General features: G+C 40.1%; 1 protein-coding gene across 4 annotated transcripts; it reads left to right on the top strand.

The window, feature by feature from the left end:
* The first annotated feature begins 4,319 nt into the window (after positions 1–4,319).
* Positions 4,320–12,304, top strand: LOC115022456 (tropomyosin alpha-1 chain-like). Of its 4 annotated transcripts, none has more exons than XM_029453433.1 (9): positions 4,320–4,625; positions 6,848–6,973; positions 10,047–10,180; positions 10,381–10,498; positions 10,592–10,662; positions 10,774–10,849; positions 11,147–11,209; positions 11,293–11,362; positions 11,560–11,787. In XM_029453433.1, exons 1-9 carry the CDS (start codon positions 4,512–4,514, stop codon positions 11,640–11,642), a joined length of 855 nt encoding a protein of 284 aa, XP_029309293.1. In that variant the 5' UTR covers positions 4,320–4,511; the 3' UTR covers positions 11,643–11,787. The 4 variants fall into 4 exon arrangements, with proteins under 4 accessions (XP_029309293.1, XP_029309291.1, XP_029309294.1 ...); XM_029453431.1 differs by lacking the exon at positions 11,560–11,787 and adding an exon at positions 11,959–12,304 and having other exon boundaries at positions 4,339–4,625; XM_029453434.1 differs by lacking the exons at positions 4,320–4,625; positions 6,848–6,973 and adding an exon at positions 8,631–8,914.
* The last annotated feature ends 1,107 nt before the right edge of the window (positions 12,305–13,411 follow it).

The following is a 13,411-nucleotide window of genomic DNA, read 5'->3' as shown; positions in this document are numbered from 1 at the left end:
GTTTCTTGAGATGAAAGCATAACGTGCTGAGAATGAATTACTTCTAGATATTGTCAAACAAATACTAGTGTGCAAAGAGCACGGTGATTAATAATAAGAATAATATGCTACAACAGGCTGCCATCAATATAATCTAATGTAGGCTGATATAATAATGTTTGCCCAGTGTGGTAACTCCCAATGTTTTTCTTATTATAAACCTGTGCAAACAGAATGGATACAACATCTCATCTGATCAAGACAACTCTAAAGTTTGCATTCAAACAATTCAAACAATGTTTGTCCATGGTTTCTGAGTTATGTTACACGAACTTGCTTCTTTCTTTCAAACTGTTTTCTTCCTGTAGCTCCCTCTACTCGATGAATGATATGATTGATCTGCACTAGACAACCTTTACAGTTAGGTAAAAGTGCTCTTGCCACTGCTTGCAATATGATGATCACCACAAGATAGCGCCTTTTTCAGCTGTTTGGATCAAACTGCAATTCAAACTGTTATAAAGCCCTGATAGTGTGCTTCCTACTTTCGCATTAAGATGTGTATTAAGTGGAAAACGGCAGAGCTGTGAAGAACAGCCACAGAGCACAAAAACACAACTGTCTTTTACACAGATTCAATGAAACTAATCCAACACTTGTGTAAAAATGTGTCTCAGAGGACATTGGTACATTGTATGTGGACGTGCCAGGAGATTTACATTTTCTGGGTAAAGACCAACCATATCGAATATTGTTTCCGTAACATTACCTCTCTGCTGACGTCTTTGCATCTTGGGTCTCAATCCACATCTACAGTAAATATTTGGATCCTCCAGGCAAAACATTTTATTGCTCTTTCATGGAAAAAATCTGAAGCACCAACTATTAATCAATGACTGAATAACTTCACAAGCTGCCTGTTAATGGAAAACACTGAAGCATGCTGCTAAAGGTCACGAACAGACATTCTAAAAAACACTTCATGCACTACGTGGAAAACCAAGATACCCAAACAACCCCATACGCTCTGATGAAGAGATGTAGTTTATGTATATATATGAACTATATAGTGTTTTTGTTGTTTTCCTTTTTTCCTTTAAGTTTTCTCTGTGTGTCTGTCTTTATATCTGTTGCTGATTGTGTCCTTATTCATCGTGAATAAATCTGAAAACCAATAAATGAATTCAACAAGAACACAAAAGCACATCGACAAGCATGTCCACACTTTGGCCATCTAGTGCTACTAACTTATAATGTATTTCAAACATGTTGAAGCAAATGTAGTGGTGATGTGACCCCTGACATAACTACACTGAAACTTAAACATCTCACCGACTATATCTGCAACCACGCAACAAATACTGACTTCATCAGACTTGAAAAGACTCTTGAAACTTAAGTAGAAGCATTGCTGCTTCATCTAAAAATACAACACTTATTAATATGTCAGTGTGTTATAATACACAAAGCTACTGGAGTAATTGTTGGAGTAGCACCGGCTTAATATTAAAATAACTTAGGTCTAAAAGCCTGCTCAAGTATGCACACTCAAACAACTGGTCATTTTCACCTCTGTGTGTGATCGAGGTAGAGCTGTGAAGGGATGAATGATGGCAAAGAGATACAAGGGACAGAAGAAATGACCACCATCCAAAATTTCTTCCTCCAAGAACACCTCCCCCTCTTGGTGTGAAACGCCTTTCAGCGCCGTGCTTGTGTGAGACAACTGTGCCTCATCCAAGTGACAGATCTCTGGTCCCTTGGCTGCTAAGATGGACTCTAGACATTGTCCGAAGTCATAGATGCAACTGTACTGAGTTACAGAGCCAAATATAACAGATTGCCACTTCCCACAACCACGTCCATACACTATACACAGTGTTCGGGGCTCTGGGTTGGGATCTCTGGATGTACTTGCATAGTTAATAAACATGTTTGTACAGAAGCCGCAGAGCTGAACGGGGCTGACGTGTTTACTTTAGTTGCGAAATGGGCTTGTCTCAGTATGAGTCAGCGCACTTGATAAGTCACATATCCAGGTGTTGCCACAGCAAACTTTAGTAATATTAAACGTTCATTATGTCCCCTTAGAGTTATCGCTGTAATAAATATGTGTTCTTCGTGTAAAATTGATCATACAGTGTTAACATTTAACACAGAACTGTGTCCACATATCCCTTGCATGACATCAAGCACTGAAGGCTGCTAAAACTGTACTAGTTTGTGTTCTTCATGGTAGCGTTCATATACACTCTAATCTGTTCCACCATTCCCATGGCATTGTAATTTATACTTAGCAAGACTTTGACTCTGCTCCCAAGGCGATCCTGTGGCTTTTGGGGGAGTTTTTACCATACAAGGAGAAGAGGAGTTTAGCTCGGTTTCCTGTGGGAGGGTTCTGATTTCTCTCACTCTGCATCTGATTCACTCTGTCTCTCTCTCTCTCTGTCTCTCTCTCTCTCTCTCTCTCTCTCTCTCTCTCTCTCTCTCTCTCTCTCTCTCACCTCCTCTCTCGTTCTCCCTCTCTGTTCTCTTCTCCTGGTTCTGCTCCAAACCTCCTCTCTGCTCACCATGCAACCTGTAAATAATTTTATCAAGGAAAAACATCACAAAAACACTTCTAAAATCAATATTTGATATCTTAAATTGTCAGAATTGTATCTGAGCAATCTGTTATCATAACATTGTGTGCAGACAGCATCCTGACAGACCAAATAAGGACCAGAATTACAATGTCATGATGTAAGCTTGTGTTAACCCCAGGACTGTAAAGCTATCAAACTGCCACCACTTTCATAAACTTATGGCAAAAACAAAAAAAGGCTGCAGTTTCCCTCTCCTGCTGGAAAGAATCCTATTAGTGTACTTACAGCCCTATTGGTCTCTGACTCTCAAAAGGAAAATATTTGTGGATGTATGTGTTGTCTGGCTTTCAGTTTTGGCAGATTTCAGTTACACACGGTGTAACACCGTTTATTTATATACCTGTGATATGAGGCAGAACTGGCCCGAACCTCGCACCAAATGATCTCAGCCAACCTGACATGACCTGTGAAAACATCATGAATCTCCAAAATGGCAGTTTTTAATAAAACTAAGAAAAACAGCTTTGTTTTTAAGCTAGAAAACAATAAAAAAATGTATATAATCGATGGTTTTTAAATGATTTATTTAGCCCAACACGTAAAGAAAGATGCACAGGTTTCACTGGACAGCAACAATACACATCAAACATATAAGAGGATACACTCGTACATACAAACACACAAAAACCAAGAGACGCATATGTCCGAGTTTATCTTCTGTCGTCACTTAAACGGACACTGTACGACTTTTCTTTGAGTTTCCTTGTAATCTTTATTTTTAGCTGAGGCAGCTGACACAGAAGAGTTGAAAGCAAGCAGACAGGTTCATTAGTGCTGATGCCGTCAGCACACGCAGATATACGCAGCTCTCATTGCACTACGACGATTTCATTTTTATTTTTAAAATAATGAATCTATTCTATTGTTCTCTTCTTTTATCTCCTTTTCTTGTCATTTGAATTCTGATATAAACTTTGATCATGACGTGAACACCATGCAAGACCCATTCAAATATCAAGCATCGAATGAAATCCCTGGAAACCATCTCAGTAACACAAGTTGTAACATCCAGTCAACAATGTTTTTTTTGATGTTGTGCGCCTTACAAATTACAGAAAACAGATCTAAATAAAGGTCTGTCAGACCAATAGTAATTAAGGGGATCTTAATTGCAGTAGACTTATGGTTTATGTCTGTGTAGCTCGACTTTAACGCTCCAGCTGCCTGGTGTAGATCACACGCAGACAGCTCTTTCTCCAGATTTTCTTTTAGCCGGATCATTTTCCAACAGACTTTTTTCATTCAGCCGTAGAATGAAAACTATGTCTTTTCTAACCAACTCTGGTATCATCATCATTTTGAACATTCCTGAGTAAGAACACAGACATATAGATATGCAGTCCAAAGTAACTGATATTACTAATGTGAACAATGTCCTTTTGATGTCTGAGTTCGGGTTCATTCTCATGCTTCTTATCTGCTGTTTCTCTGCTGCTCTGTTCAAAACAAAAGGGCCATGATCCAAATAAGGAGATGGGTGATCTACACCAAGTTGTTCCTCCAAGGAGCCTTCAAGAGGTGAAGTTTGATTAGGGAGGGGGCACAGTTGTAGAGCAGCCAGGGCGGGGAGTGGCGGAAAGGGGTAAACGGTGGGAAAGGGCTGTCACTGGAGACTAGGGCTGTCTGCAAACCTCCAGTCAAGTTTAGATCGCACAGAGCTCCACCGACTCTCACTTTACATCCTCCTCTCCTCTTGGCTCAGTCGCTCTGAGCTCCCTCTGTCTCTCTCCTCCTCTCTCTGCATCTGCTGCTTGGTCTCCCCGTCCACCTTGTGAGGGCTCTCGTCAGGGTGTCTTCCTGTGAACTTCTGCAACAGCTTTTCACCCCAAGAAATAAAAAACTTTTTTTCCTCCGAAGCCTCTAAGAAACTGAGAGCCGACTGTCACCATGGAGGCCATCAAGAAGAAGATGCAGATGCTGAAGTTGGACAAGGAGAACGCCATCGACAGAGCAGAACAGGCTGAGTCCGACAAAAAGGCAGCGGAGGACAAATGCAAACTGGTGAGACAAGACTGATGGATGTGATGGATGGAGCAATGTGTGCCTTTTGTATAACACTCATTTAACTGGGCAAGAATTAAATATGTATCCTGACTTTCATATAGGCCTTAAATAAGATAACATACTTTATAGATCCTACAAAGAAAATTTAAAGCAAGGAGTATATTATAGAGAGCTACTGCAATAATATAGTTATAATTGTGCAAATGAAATAATCTGACCAAAATGTAATTAAAAAGTAGCTAAATTAATTATTGACGTGTTTTTGTGATGTGCTGCATAACAGTGGAACATCAACTGGATTATTTAAAATATGATGTTGTGTACTATCCTTATCATGGTGTCAAAAAGTATTCTTAATCATATTGGGATATTGATTTCAACCATATCACACAGCTTTATCTAGAGTTATTGTGAAATGTTTATTGAAAATGTTTTTTCTCTTTCATACACTGATAAACCAGATTTAATTTGACAAGAATATTTAGTAAAACAAAACATCCCAATATGATTAATTTGCTATTCACATATACAATTAACATGTTGGTCTTAAAAACATAAATGGCAGACAGCAGAACAACATAAAATGTCAAGTATTTCCCAAATGCTGAATAACAGAGAGCAGCTGACACTGGGCCCAGGGGCCTTGTCTTTTTGTGGGCAGGAGAAGGTGGAGGGCGTCCACAGGGACACTCAAACAAAGTGACGACATATTATCAACAGTGAACCAGAGGGATTACTTGAAGCTACCAGAAGGGGTGCTGCAGGAGTTTCAACAGCTGTTGCTCTGAGTACTGCGTTACCCAGCATCCTCATCTGAATGTATGTCTGTAACATGTCAACAAAAACCTCACAAATTCGGTGCTGCAGTGCGAGAGCCTTCGACAGTTTGATATTCAATATGTGATATTTAAGAGCTAACTTAATGATAGCGTATTTATACCACTCGATACAAGCAAAAGTAGAATCTGGAGATGGAATATGATATTTGAGGTTGTCTAAATAGAGGCAATCATTGCCCAGTGGGAGGTGTTGTCGTCATCATGGCGGTACGAGAGGAATGCTAAAGAGCAGGGAGCAGGAGAGGATCTACAGGAATCTTCTCTGTGGTTTCTAATGCCCTAATCATCCCCTCAGAGAGCACAAGGAGGGACAGTTGTCACTGGCACTGAAACATTTGGACCCTCAGCACTTCTTCCACATCAAGGAACAGTCAGCGTGAAATCCTGGAAGATTGTGCAGAGCTCTTTAGTTTGTTTGGAGTGCATTGATTCAAGAAGGGCTATGAGATTTGCTATTCTTGGCACGATGGGACGGACATCAGAGTGCAGTCAGGCCACTGAGAAAATACACAAAACTAATGCTCAATCTTAACATACATTACAGACAACAGTCTGCAGCAGCAATTAAAGGATCGCTTTACCCAAATTATGAAATAATTTTTGTAAGAATGTGTCTTTTCAGAAGGAATGTCCCGGTTTACTTTTGATTATCCACAGACTTCATTACGAATGGTTTACATCGGAACTACTTTCTAACGAACAAATAGTCCTGATGAAAACCTTTGACTGCACTTTCTGTAGATTATAGACACACTTTCCAGAGTGAAATATTTAAACAAATATAGATGGATTGTCATGACAATTGTGTTCAGACATTCATGTTTCCTTCAGCGCATCCATGAGGTTGACGTTTAAGCTTTTAAATTAAATGTCTCTGTAACTATTGGATGGATTTCCAAAACATTTGGTACAGACATTCAGGTCGTCCAAGAATGAGTTGTAATCGCTTTGGTGGCCCCCAGCTTTTCATCTAGCGCCATCATCAGGTCAAAGTTTAAATACTTTGTTTCATGATCTGTAAAACTGACATTCCCATCAGCCTCAGCTGTACTTTGTGTTAAGTGCTAATTAGCAAGTGTTAGCATGCTAACACACTAAACTAAAATAGTGAACATGGTAAACATTATACCCGCTAAACATCAGCATATTTACATCACACTTGTGAGCATGTTAGCATGCTGATGTTAGCATGTAGCATGTAGCTCATAGCGCTGGCCATTAAACTTCTAACTTAGGCTATGTCCCCCAGAACTTCTGAGTGTATCGACCCAGTCTAGTTAAGTGGTTTAATCTAAAGATGTTAATGAATGAGAATTCCCTCCCCATCATTGGGTTTTGCTGTATCCTTCCTGACTCTCTGTCACGTTTGCCCTCTTTCAGCTGGAGGATGAGCTGCTCGCTCTGCAGAAGAAGCTGAAGGGAACAGAGGATGAGCTTGACAAGTACTCAGAGGCCCTGAAGGACGCTCAGGAGAAACTGGAACTGTCGGAGAAGAAGGCCGCAGATGTGAGTGAACCACAACGAAACCTTATAGTGGTGTAATGACAGTGATTTAATGGTACAGTGGAACACCACAACTACGTATATATTACAACCCCCTAAAAATTACTCCATGGTTGAAAAAAAATATATTTTGAAAGTTATTTGTGTAGTAATCTTTGAAAATAAGGGAACAATCTTTAAAAGCCTCTCTTTGAATTTGAAAAATCCCTTTTTTGTGTATTAAACACAGTCAGGTTCTGTAAAGCATGTTTGTCGGAAACCCAGAACCCTCTGATCAACCACAATGTAGAACACAACCTTTAAATGAATCCTGAAATCACTACTTTTAATTCACAAAGTGTTGAGGATCACTTGAGTTATTAGTGTCTTTGTGAAGTCTGCAACTGAGCCATTTCTCAAGCACAGACAAAACTTGGCCAGAATGTAGCCGACCAGGAATCCCAAGAATGCAGCTTAAGCAAACAGAGAAGCCCATTCTGCAGTGTCTAATGAAATCAATGCTCTGGCCTTTTTTTGGGGGGACGGAGATATAACACCGTGCTCCGTCTGGCCTTCCAGTACATACCTTCACTTACCGGTGAATGACCATCCACCTTTAAAGAGCATCTATTCTATTGATCTTTCTTTTACAGCGATATCCCAATTACCTGTAAAAGACGTGTTATCTTTAACCGTAAGCAAAGGGTTCAGACTTCACTGGACACACAGTTAGAACAATTTAAATGATTAATCGATCAGAATAGTTGCTGATTTAATTTATTTACACTTCAATTGTAAAAAAAAATGACACTAAAACTGAATTGAATACATAGCATCAAATGTAAGTAGCCTCCACATTATGTCTAAATCTACCAGTGAAGGCAGGTGAGATTAAAGCCCAAAGGTTAAAGGTCAAATTACAGATGTTTTTTGTCCCAGATGATTTATCCGATGCCCACAGATCTTTTCCCACCAATACTTTGTCTTGTAATTTGTTTCACACTGCTTATGCTACATATAAATGTGATACAAGGACAGAAAGAGAAACTCAGGTTTTGCTCTGAAAAGTGAGGAGGAGGAGGAGGAGGAGGAGGAGGAGGAAAGGAGGCAGAAGGGGGCCTGAAGGAATGTGTCGCCACCCAATGGCTGCAGGTCATGTCTGCAACCAAACAATTTACATTCCAAACTGCTGCAGGTCAACAACCCTTGTTGGGCAGGATTACCATCGCCCCACCCCACCCTTGACCCTCCCTCCTCCACTTCTAGAAGTAAATCTTTCGACCTTTGATTTCTATATAGTTTACAGCTTGCCTCTCTCTCCTTCGCACACTCAAACCTTTACTAGCCCTTTCTTTTCTTCCTCACACAACACGAATCCATTCTGTTACGATTCACACCAGATAGGTCGTATGTGTGAATCACACCGATGAATCAGATGAGGTAACTCTTCCTGTCTTGATCACTATGCCCTCCTCCTGCAGAAAAATGCCGCCTAAGCAACACCTTACATTTGCCATATAAGTCCACAATAGAAAGACTCACACACTGACTTTACACACCTCTTTTGTGGGGGAAAAGAGCAGTGCCTTCCCCTCCTAAATCCTGTGATGTCATCTGAGACAGGCTCCTTCACGGGATTGGAGGATCTCGCTATAAACTTCCTGAAAACTCCCAGCCCTTTTTTTTCCCCATCTCAACCCTGCACGTCCCTGACTTCCTGCCCGAGAAAAAAAAAAAAGTTTTCATCGGATCTCGCAACTTCGAGGCAAATCAATAACTAAAAGTGTGTCGATCGAGAACGCTACATTTGTTGGGCTCCTTCTTTTCTTTTTGAGAAAAGTAATCGAGATTATGGAGGTGGTGAAGAAGAAAATCCAATGCCTCCAGCAACAAGTTGATGATGCAGAAGATCGTGCACTGGCAGTACAAAGGGAGTTGGACACTGAACGGGAACATCATGAAAAAGTGAGATAATTAATAATTTATCCAATTTAAGTCGCATTTTTACCTTTTATATTTACTGCCCACATACCTGTTGGGCATCTTTGTTGCGGATTTACTCGGAAACTGTCAGTGTTGGACTGCAGGTAGCGATTATGAGACTCATTACGCCCCTATAAAGAATGTCAAACTTTCCAGCGTATCCCAACAGTAAATGTGTTATTATTATCTTGTAATGTGTCAACACGGTCGTTTTAAAGGTTTATGGGAAGTTGGGCTATTATTATAGAGACATTATATCTTAGACTTTTGTTCGGCTGCGTTATCTAATATAAACCCGCCCTAGATCTTCTCAACCACCTACAAATGCAAAGAGAGCCTTTAGTAGGCTATTACATTAAGCGTCATGGTAGTTTAAGGTGTGGCAGGCTTATAACCGTTTAAAAACTTGTATTTCCCCCTTAATTTATGTCAAAGACACTCGATTTGTTCCTGTTTTGCCAGGCATCCTGTCGTCTTTGTTCTGCTCGCCCTTTGAGCTTTTTGTCTGAATAACATTTGACACATATTAGGAGCTGTAATCCCCCCCCTCCTTCTCCTCTTCAGCCACAGACAGAAACGAGCGGACGTGGTTGTCTGTGATATCAGTCCCAAAGGAAACAGGCCCAGAAGAAGCAATCTGTTGTCCCCCAAACATACATGGGTTTACATGATAAAAGTCCTGGCCAGATGTTCCACTTCAGATATGTCAGGGTTAAATTTGCCACACTTTTATTCTGCATCAGCAGTTTCCAAAGTCAAGCTGCAAAGTCCCGAACTCATCATGGTTGTTAAAAAGTAAAGTGATTATGCGGAAGAAATCTAACTGGTTGAATAGGAGGATAGAATGGAATATATGCATGCCCAGAGAGTATTGCGATGGGTTCCAGAGAATAACTAGGCATAATTAAATAACTTTGGATAAACTGCAGTATCAATGACACCATACACTCAAATCCAAGAGCCAAAAAAAACAAACATTAACAATCCTGATGTTATATAGTTTGTTTCCAATGTTCAGCTTTGGCCAACCTCGACAGCATCCTTCCTCGTGTGGCAGCAGCTTGTTTCCTGGCTGACCTGTGACCTCTCTTTCTCTGTGTGTGTGTTGCTATAGGCGGAGAGCGATGTGGCATCTTTGAACCGCAGGATCCAGCTGGTGGAAGAAGAGTTGGACCGCGCTCAGGAGAGACTGGCCACAGCCCTGCAGAAGCTGGAGGAGGCTGAGAAGGCTGCAGATGAGAGTGAACGGTGAGAATCGGCACAGAGCTCAGTCATAATGTATTAACCACAATTTGTAGACATACAATCAGCCACAAGATGGGGAAATGATCATCTCCCGGCTTTGAGGGTCCAACAATTTGATCCTCACATATAATCAGAAACAGTCTGACAACAATTAGTGGTGTCTGTGTGGTTGTTGAACTTAAGTCAGCCTTTCTGATCATCAGAGGCATGAAGGTGATTGAGAACAGAGCCATGAAGGACGAGGAGAAGATGGAGATCCAGGAGATGCAACTCAAAGAAGCCAAACACATCGCCGAGGAGGCGGACCGCAAATACGAGGAGGTACGGGCATGATCGCATTTCATCTGACTTTTGGTTTTCAGGTGTCATTTCTGTTTTAACTCAACTGTGATTTTCACGTCTTTTTAACGTCAGGTTGCCCGTAAACTGGTTATCCTTGAGGGTGACCTGGAGAGAGCAGAAGAGAGGGCGGAAATTGCAGAACTGTAAGCAAACATGAAGAAGCTATATGCAGGCATCATTCTGTTGTTACTCAGAGAACAGGTCAGCGTCAAACATGTTCAGAAAATTCAAATGTACTTTCTCTTTTCATACAGTAAGTGTGCTGACCTGGAAGAAGAGCTGAAGAACGTCACCAACAACCTCAAGTCGCTAGAGGCTCAGTCTGATAAGGTAAGTGTTGTTAGTCTCACCCGGAGGATCAGCCTGCTGCTTCATCTTAAAACAACTTCTCACATACAGTACAACCACTCAGCTGTTCCCCTGGAGGTTTTATTACATTTCATAAAGCAGAGGAGGCATCACCCATTCAATTCAGCTGCATTCCCTCTTCTGTCCAGAATAAGCTTCAAGACTGTAACACATCATCTGTTTATCGTTAATGTTTGCAACGCAGATATTAAGCAGAGTAAAAGGAGGTTTTCGCAGATCATAGATATTTGTTGTTGATTTTCTTTTCTGTCTCTATAGTACTCTGAGAAAGAAGACAAGTATGAGGAGGAGATTAAAGTCCTGAATGACAGACTTAAGGAGGTAAGTTCATGTCTGCTGAAGTTATATTCTCTCGGGGAAGATGTGTCGGGATGATTATCATGTTTATTCTTTTTTTCTTAAAGGCGGAAACCCGTGCAGAGTTCGCAGAGAGGACAGTGGCTAAACTGGAAAAGACCATAGATGACTTAGAAGGTACACTTCATCTTCAATCCGTTAGGGATCTACACTGTTTCTTTACTCAACCTTTGTTCAAACCTTTAACCTTCTTAATTTTCTTATTCTTAATCTTTGATCTGATTTCTTTCTTCCTCCTCCTGACTTCCCATCGTGGTCTGCACAATTCTGCCTTGTCCTCCACCTCCTTTCTCTCTCTGCCCTATGACCTGCAGACGAACTGTACACGCAGAAGCTGAAATTCAAGGCTATCAGCGAGGAGCTGGATAATGCCCTCAATGATATGAACACCTTGTAAACTTTGCATTTAGCTCATTTCCACTTTCCCTTTGTCTCTCCTTGCCTGATTAAAAGCACTTTGTCTCTTCTTTTCTCCCTTTACTCTCACTGCTTCTCGTTGTCTTTGCACTAAACTAAAGCTCAATAAAGATATTTTTCTCTTCTACTGTCTTCTGTCATTTGAGATAAGCCTGCTTTTCATCACTCTGCAGCTGTAACAGTTTCTATATTTATTGGCCACCATGAAAAGGCCCATTGCACTAATGTGACGTGCAATTATTCTGTCCACTGACACAACCATTGCATTTTATATCTGCTGTTACTTTTTATTGCAGAGAACCTATCGAAAGAAAAAGAGCAAAACGTAGGAATGCACCAAGTCCTGGACCAAACACTGCAGGAGCTCAATAGCTTGTAAAAAGCCAACAAGAACAACATCAAACAAATCCAAACAAAGATTTGTTCTGTAAAAGATATTTTCTACATTCCATCCATTCCCTGTAATTTCTCTCTTAATCCTGGTTGTTAAAACACAGGTACCCCTTTTATATATTTATGGTTATTTTGTTTCTTCTCCCCTTTTTTAAAATGGTTTTGGGTCCATATGATAATCAGGTTGGCTGCTGGAAATTGTGTTGTAGACCAAACTGAGCACAAATAAAACTGATGATGACAAAGTGAGTTGTACGTGTTATGTTGACTCTGTGCGTGTGCATGCACCATTTTGAATATGTGTACTGTACGTGTGTCCTTTGGGCAATTTCAACACAGTCATAAACTAACAGCAGAAAGAGCTCACTCTCCAATTTACATGTGCAAACATGCACATTATGCTCTGTGTGCTCTGCTAAGACAGTGAATTCTTTAAACACAAAACTGGAGATATTGCTTAGCTGCTGGTCTTATGATCCCATCTATGTTTACATCACCTTATTAACCACAGCAATCAAATGACATATGACTACATAAGGTTATTGTTAAAGATGTCAAAAAGTAGTAAATTGGGCATTAATTCAGACTTTTTGTGGATTATTAGTGTAAATGTGCTAAATGAGAATCATTCTGGGAGGGTTTTGTTTCAGGCACTGAACATGAAAGGGAATCAAGGAGTTATACGTACTAAACTATAATAACATAACTACCTCCATGACAACTCGAACAACTCCATCCACTGAGGAAGGCCATGGGATGTTTGTTGAAAGCTCAGAATGGACCTTGAACAAAGATTTATTTTGGTCAAAAAGGAGAAAACCTGAGAGCCATAGCTCCTTTTACAAATGCAATGTCACAATGTCACAATGTAAAGTTGTGCATTCAAAGTGTTACTTCTAGTATTCATCAGAAGGTTTATTGCCAAGTAGGTTTTCACTTGCAAGGAATTTTCCTTGGTGTTTGGTACATAAGAGGAAATAAAAAATAATCATATATATTATAGGAAAAAGACATATGTACAATATAATTGTTTTTGAATAAGTTATTTAGGGTGAGTGGTTATGATAATAGGTAATAATAGATAGATAATAATCTAAAATGGCCTTTTTCACAGTGGTATTGCATAATTGCATTAGTAGTATCTATACATTATCATGTAAGCAGCATTTTAATGTTGTAATGCATCATATTTTAGAAATTAAACATGTTCTGTGAGTGTCAATCACTGTAACTAGGCTACTAACAAAATGAATGTTAGTGTAGTAAAAAGCCAAATACATCCTAACTCTGAAAAGTACAAGTGCAAAGTAGCATATATTAATAAAGTACAGGTACCTCAAAATGACAGACTAGGCC

This window comes from Cottoperca gobio, chromosome 17, assembly GCF_900634415.1.
Source record: "Cottoperca gobio chromosome 17, fCotGob3.1, whole genome shotgun sequence".
In the NCBI taxonomy this organism is placed as follows: domain Eukaryota; kingdom Metazoa; phylum Chordata; class Actinopteri; order Perciformes; family Bovichtidae; genus Cottoperca; species Cottoperca gobio.
Note: the sequence above shows the minus strand (reverse complement) of the source record. Positions and strands in the feature narration are given on the sequence as shown.

Coding starts and splice junctions, on each gene's coding strand:
- LOC115022456 (XM_029453431.1), top strand. CDS start 4,512: ATGGAGGCCATCAAGAAGAAGATGCAGATGCTGAAGTTGGACAAGGAG. Junction 4,626..6,847: donor CGGAGGACAAATGCAAACTG/GTGAGACAAGAC, acceptor GCCCTCTTTCAG/CTGGAGGATGAGCTGCTCGC. Junction 10,663..10,773: donor AGGGCGGAAATTGCAGAACT/GTAAGCAAACAT, acceptor CTTTTCATACAG/TAAGTGTGCTGACCTGGAAG.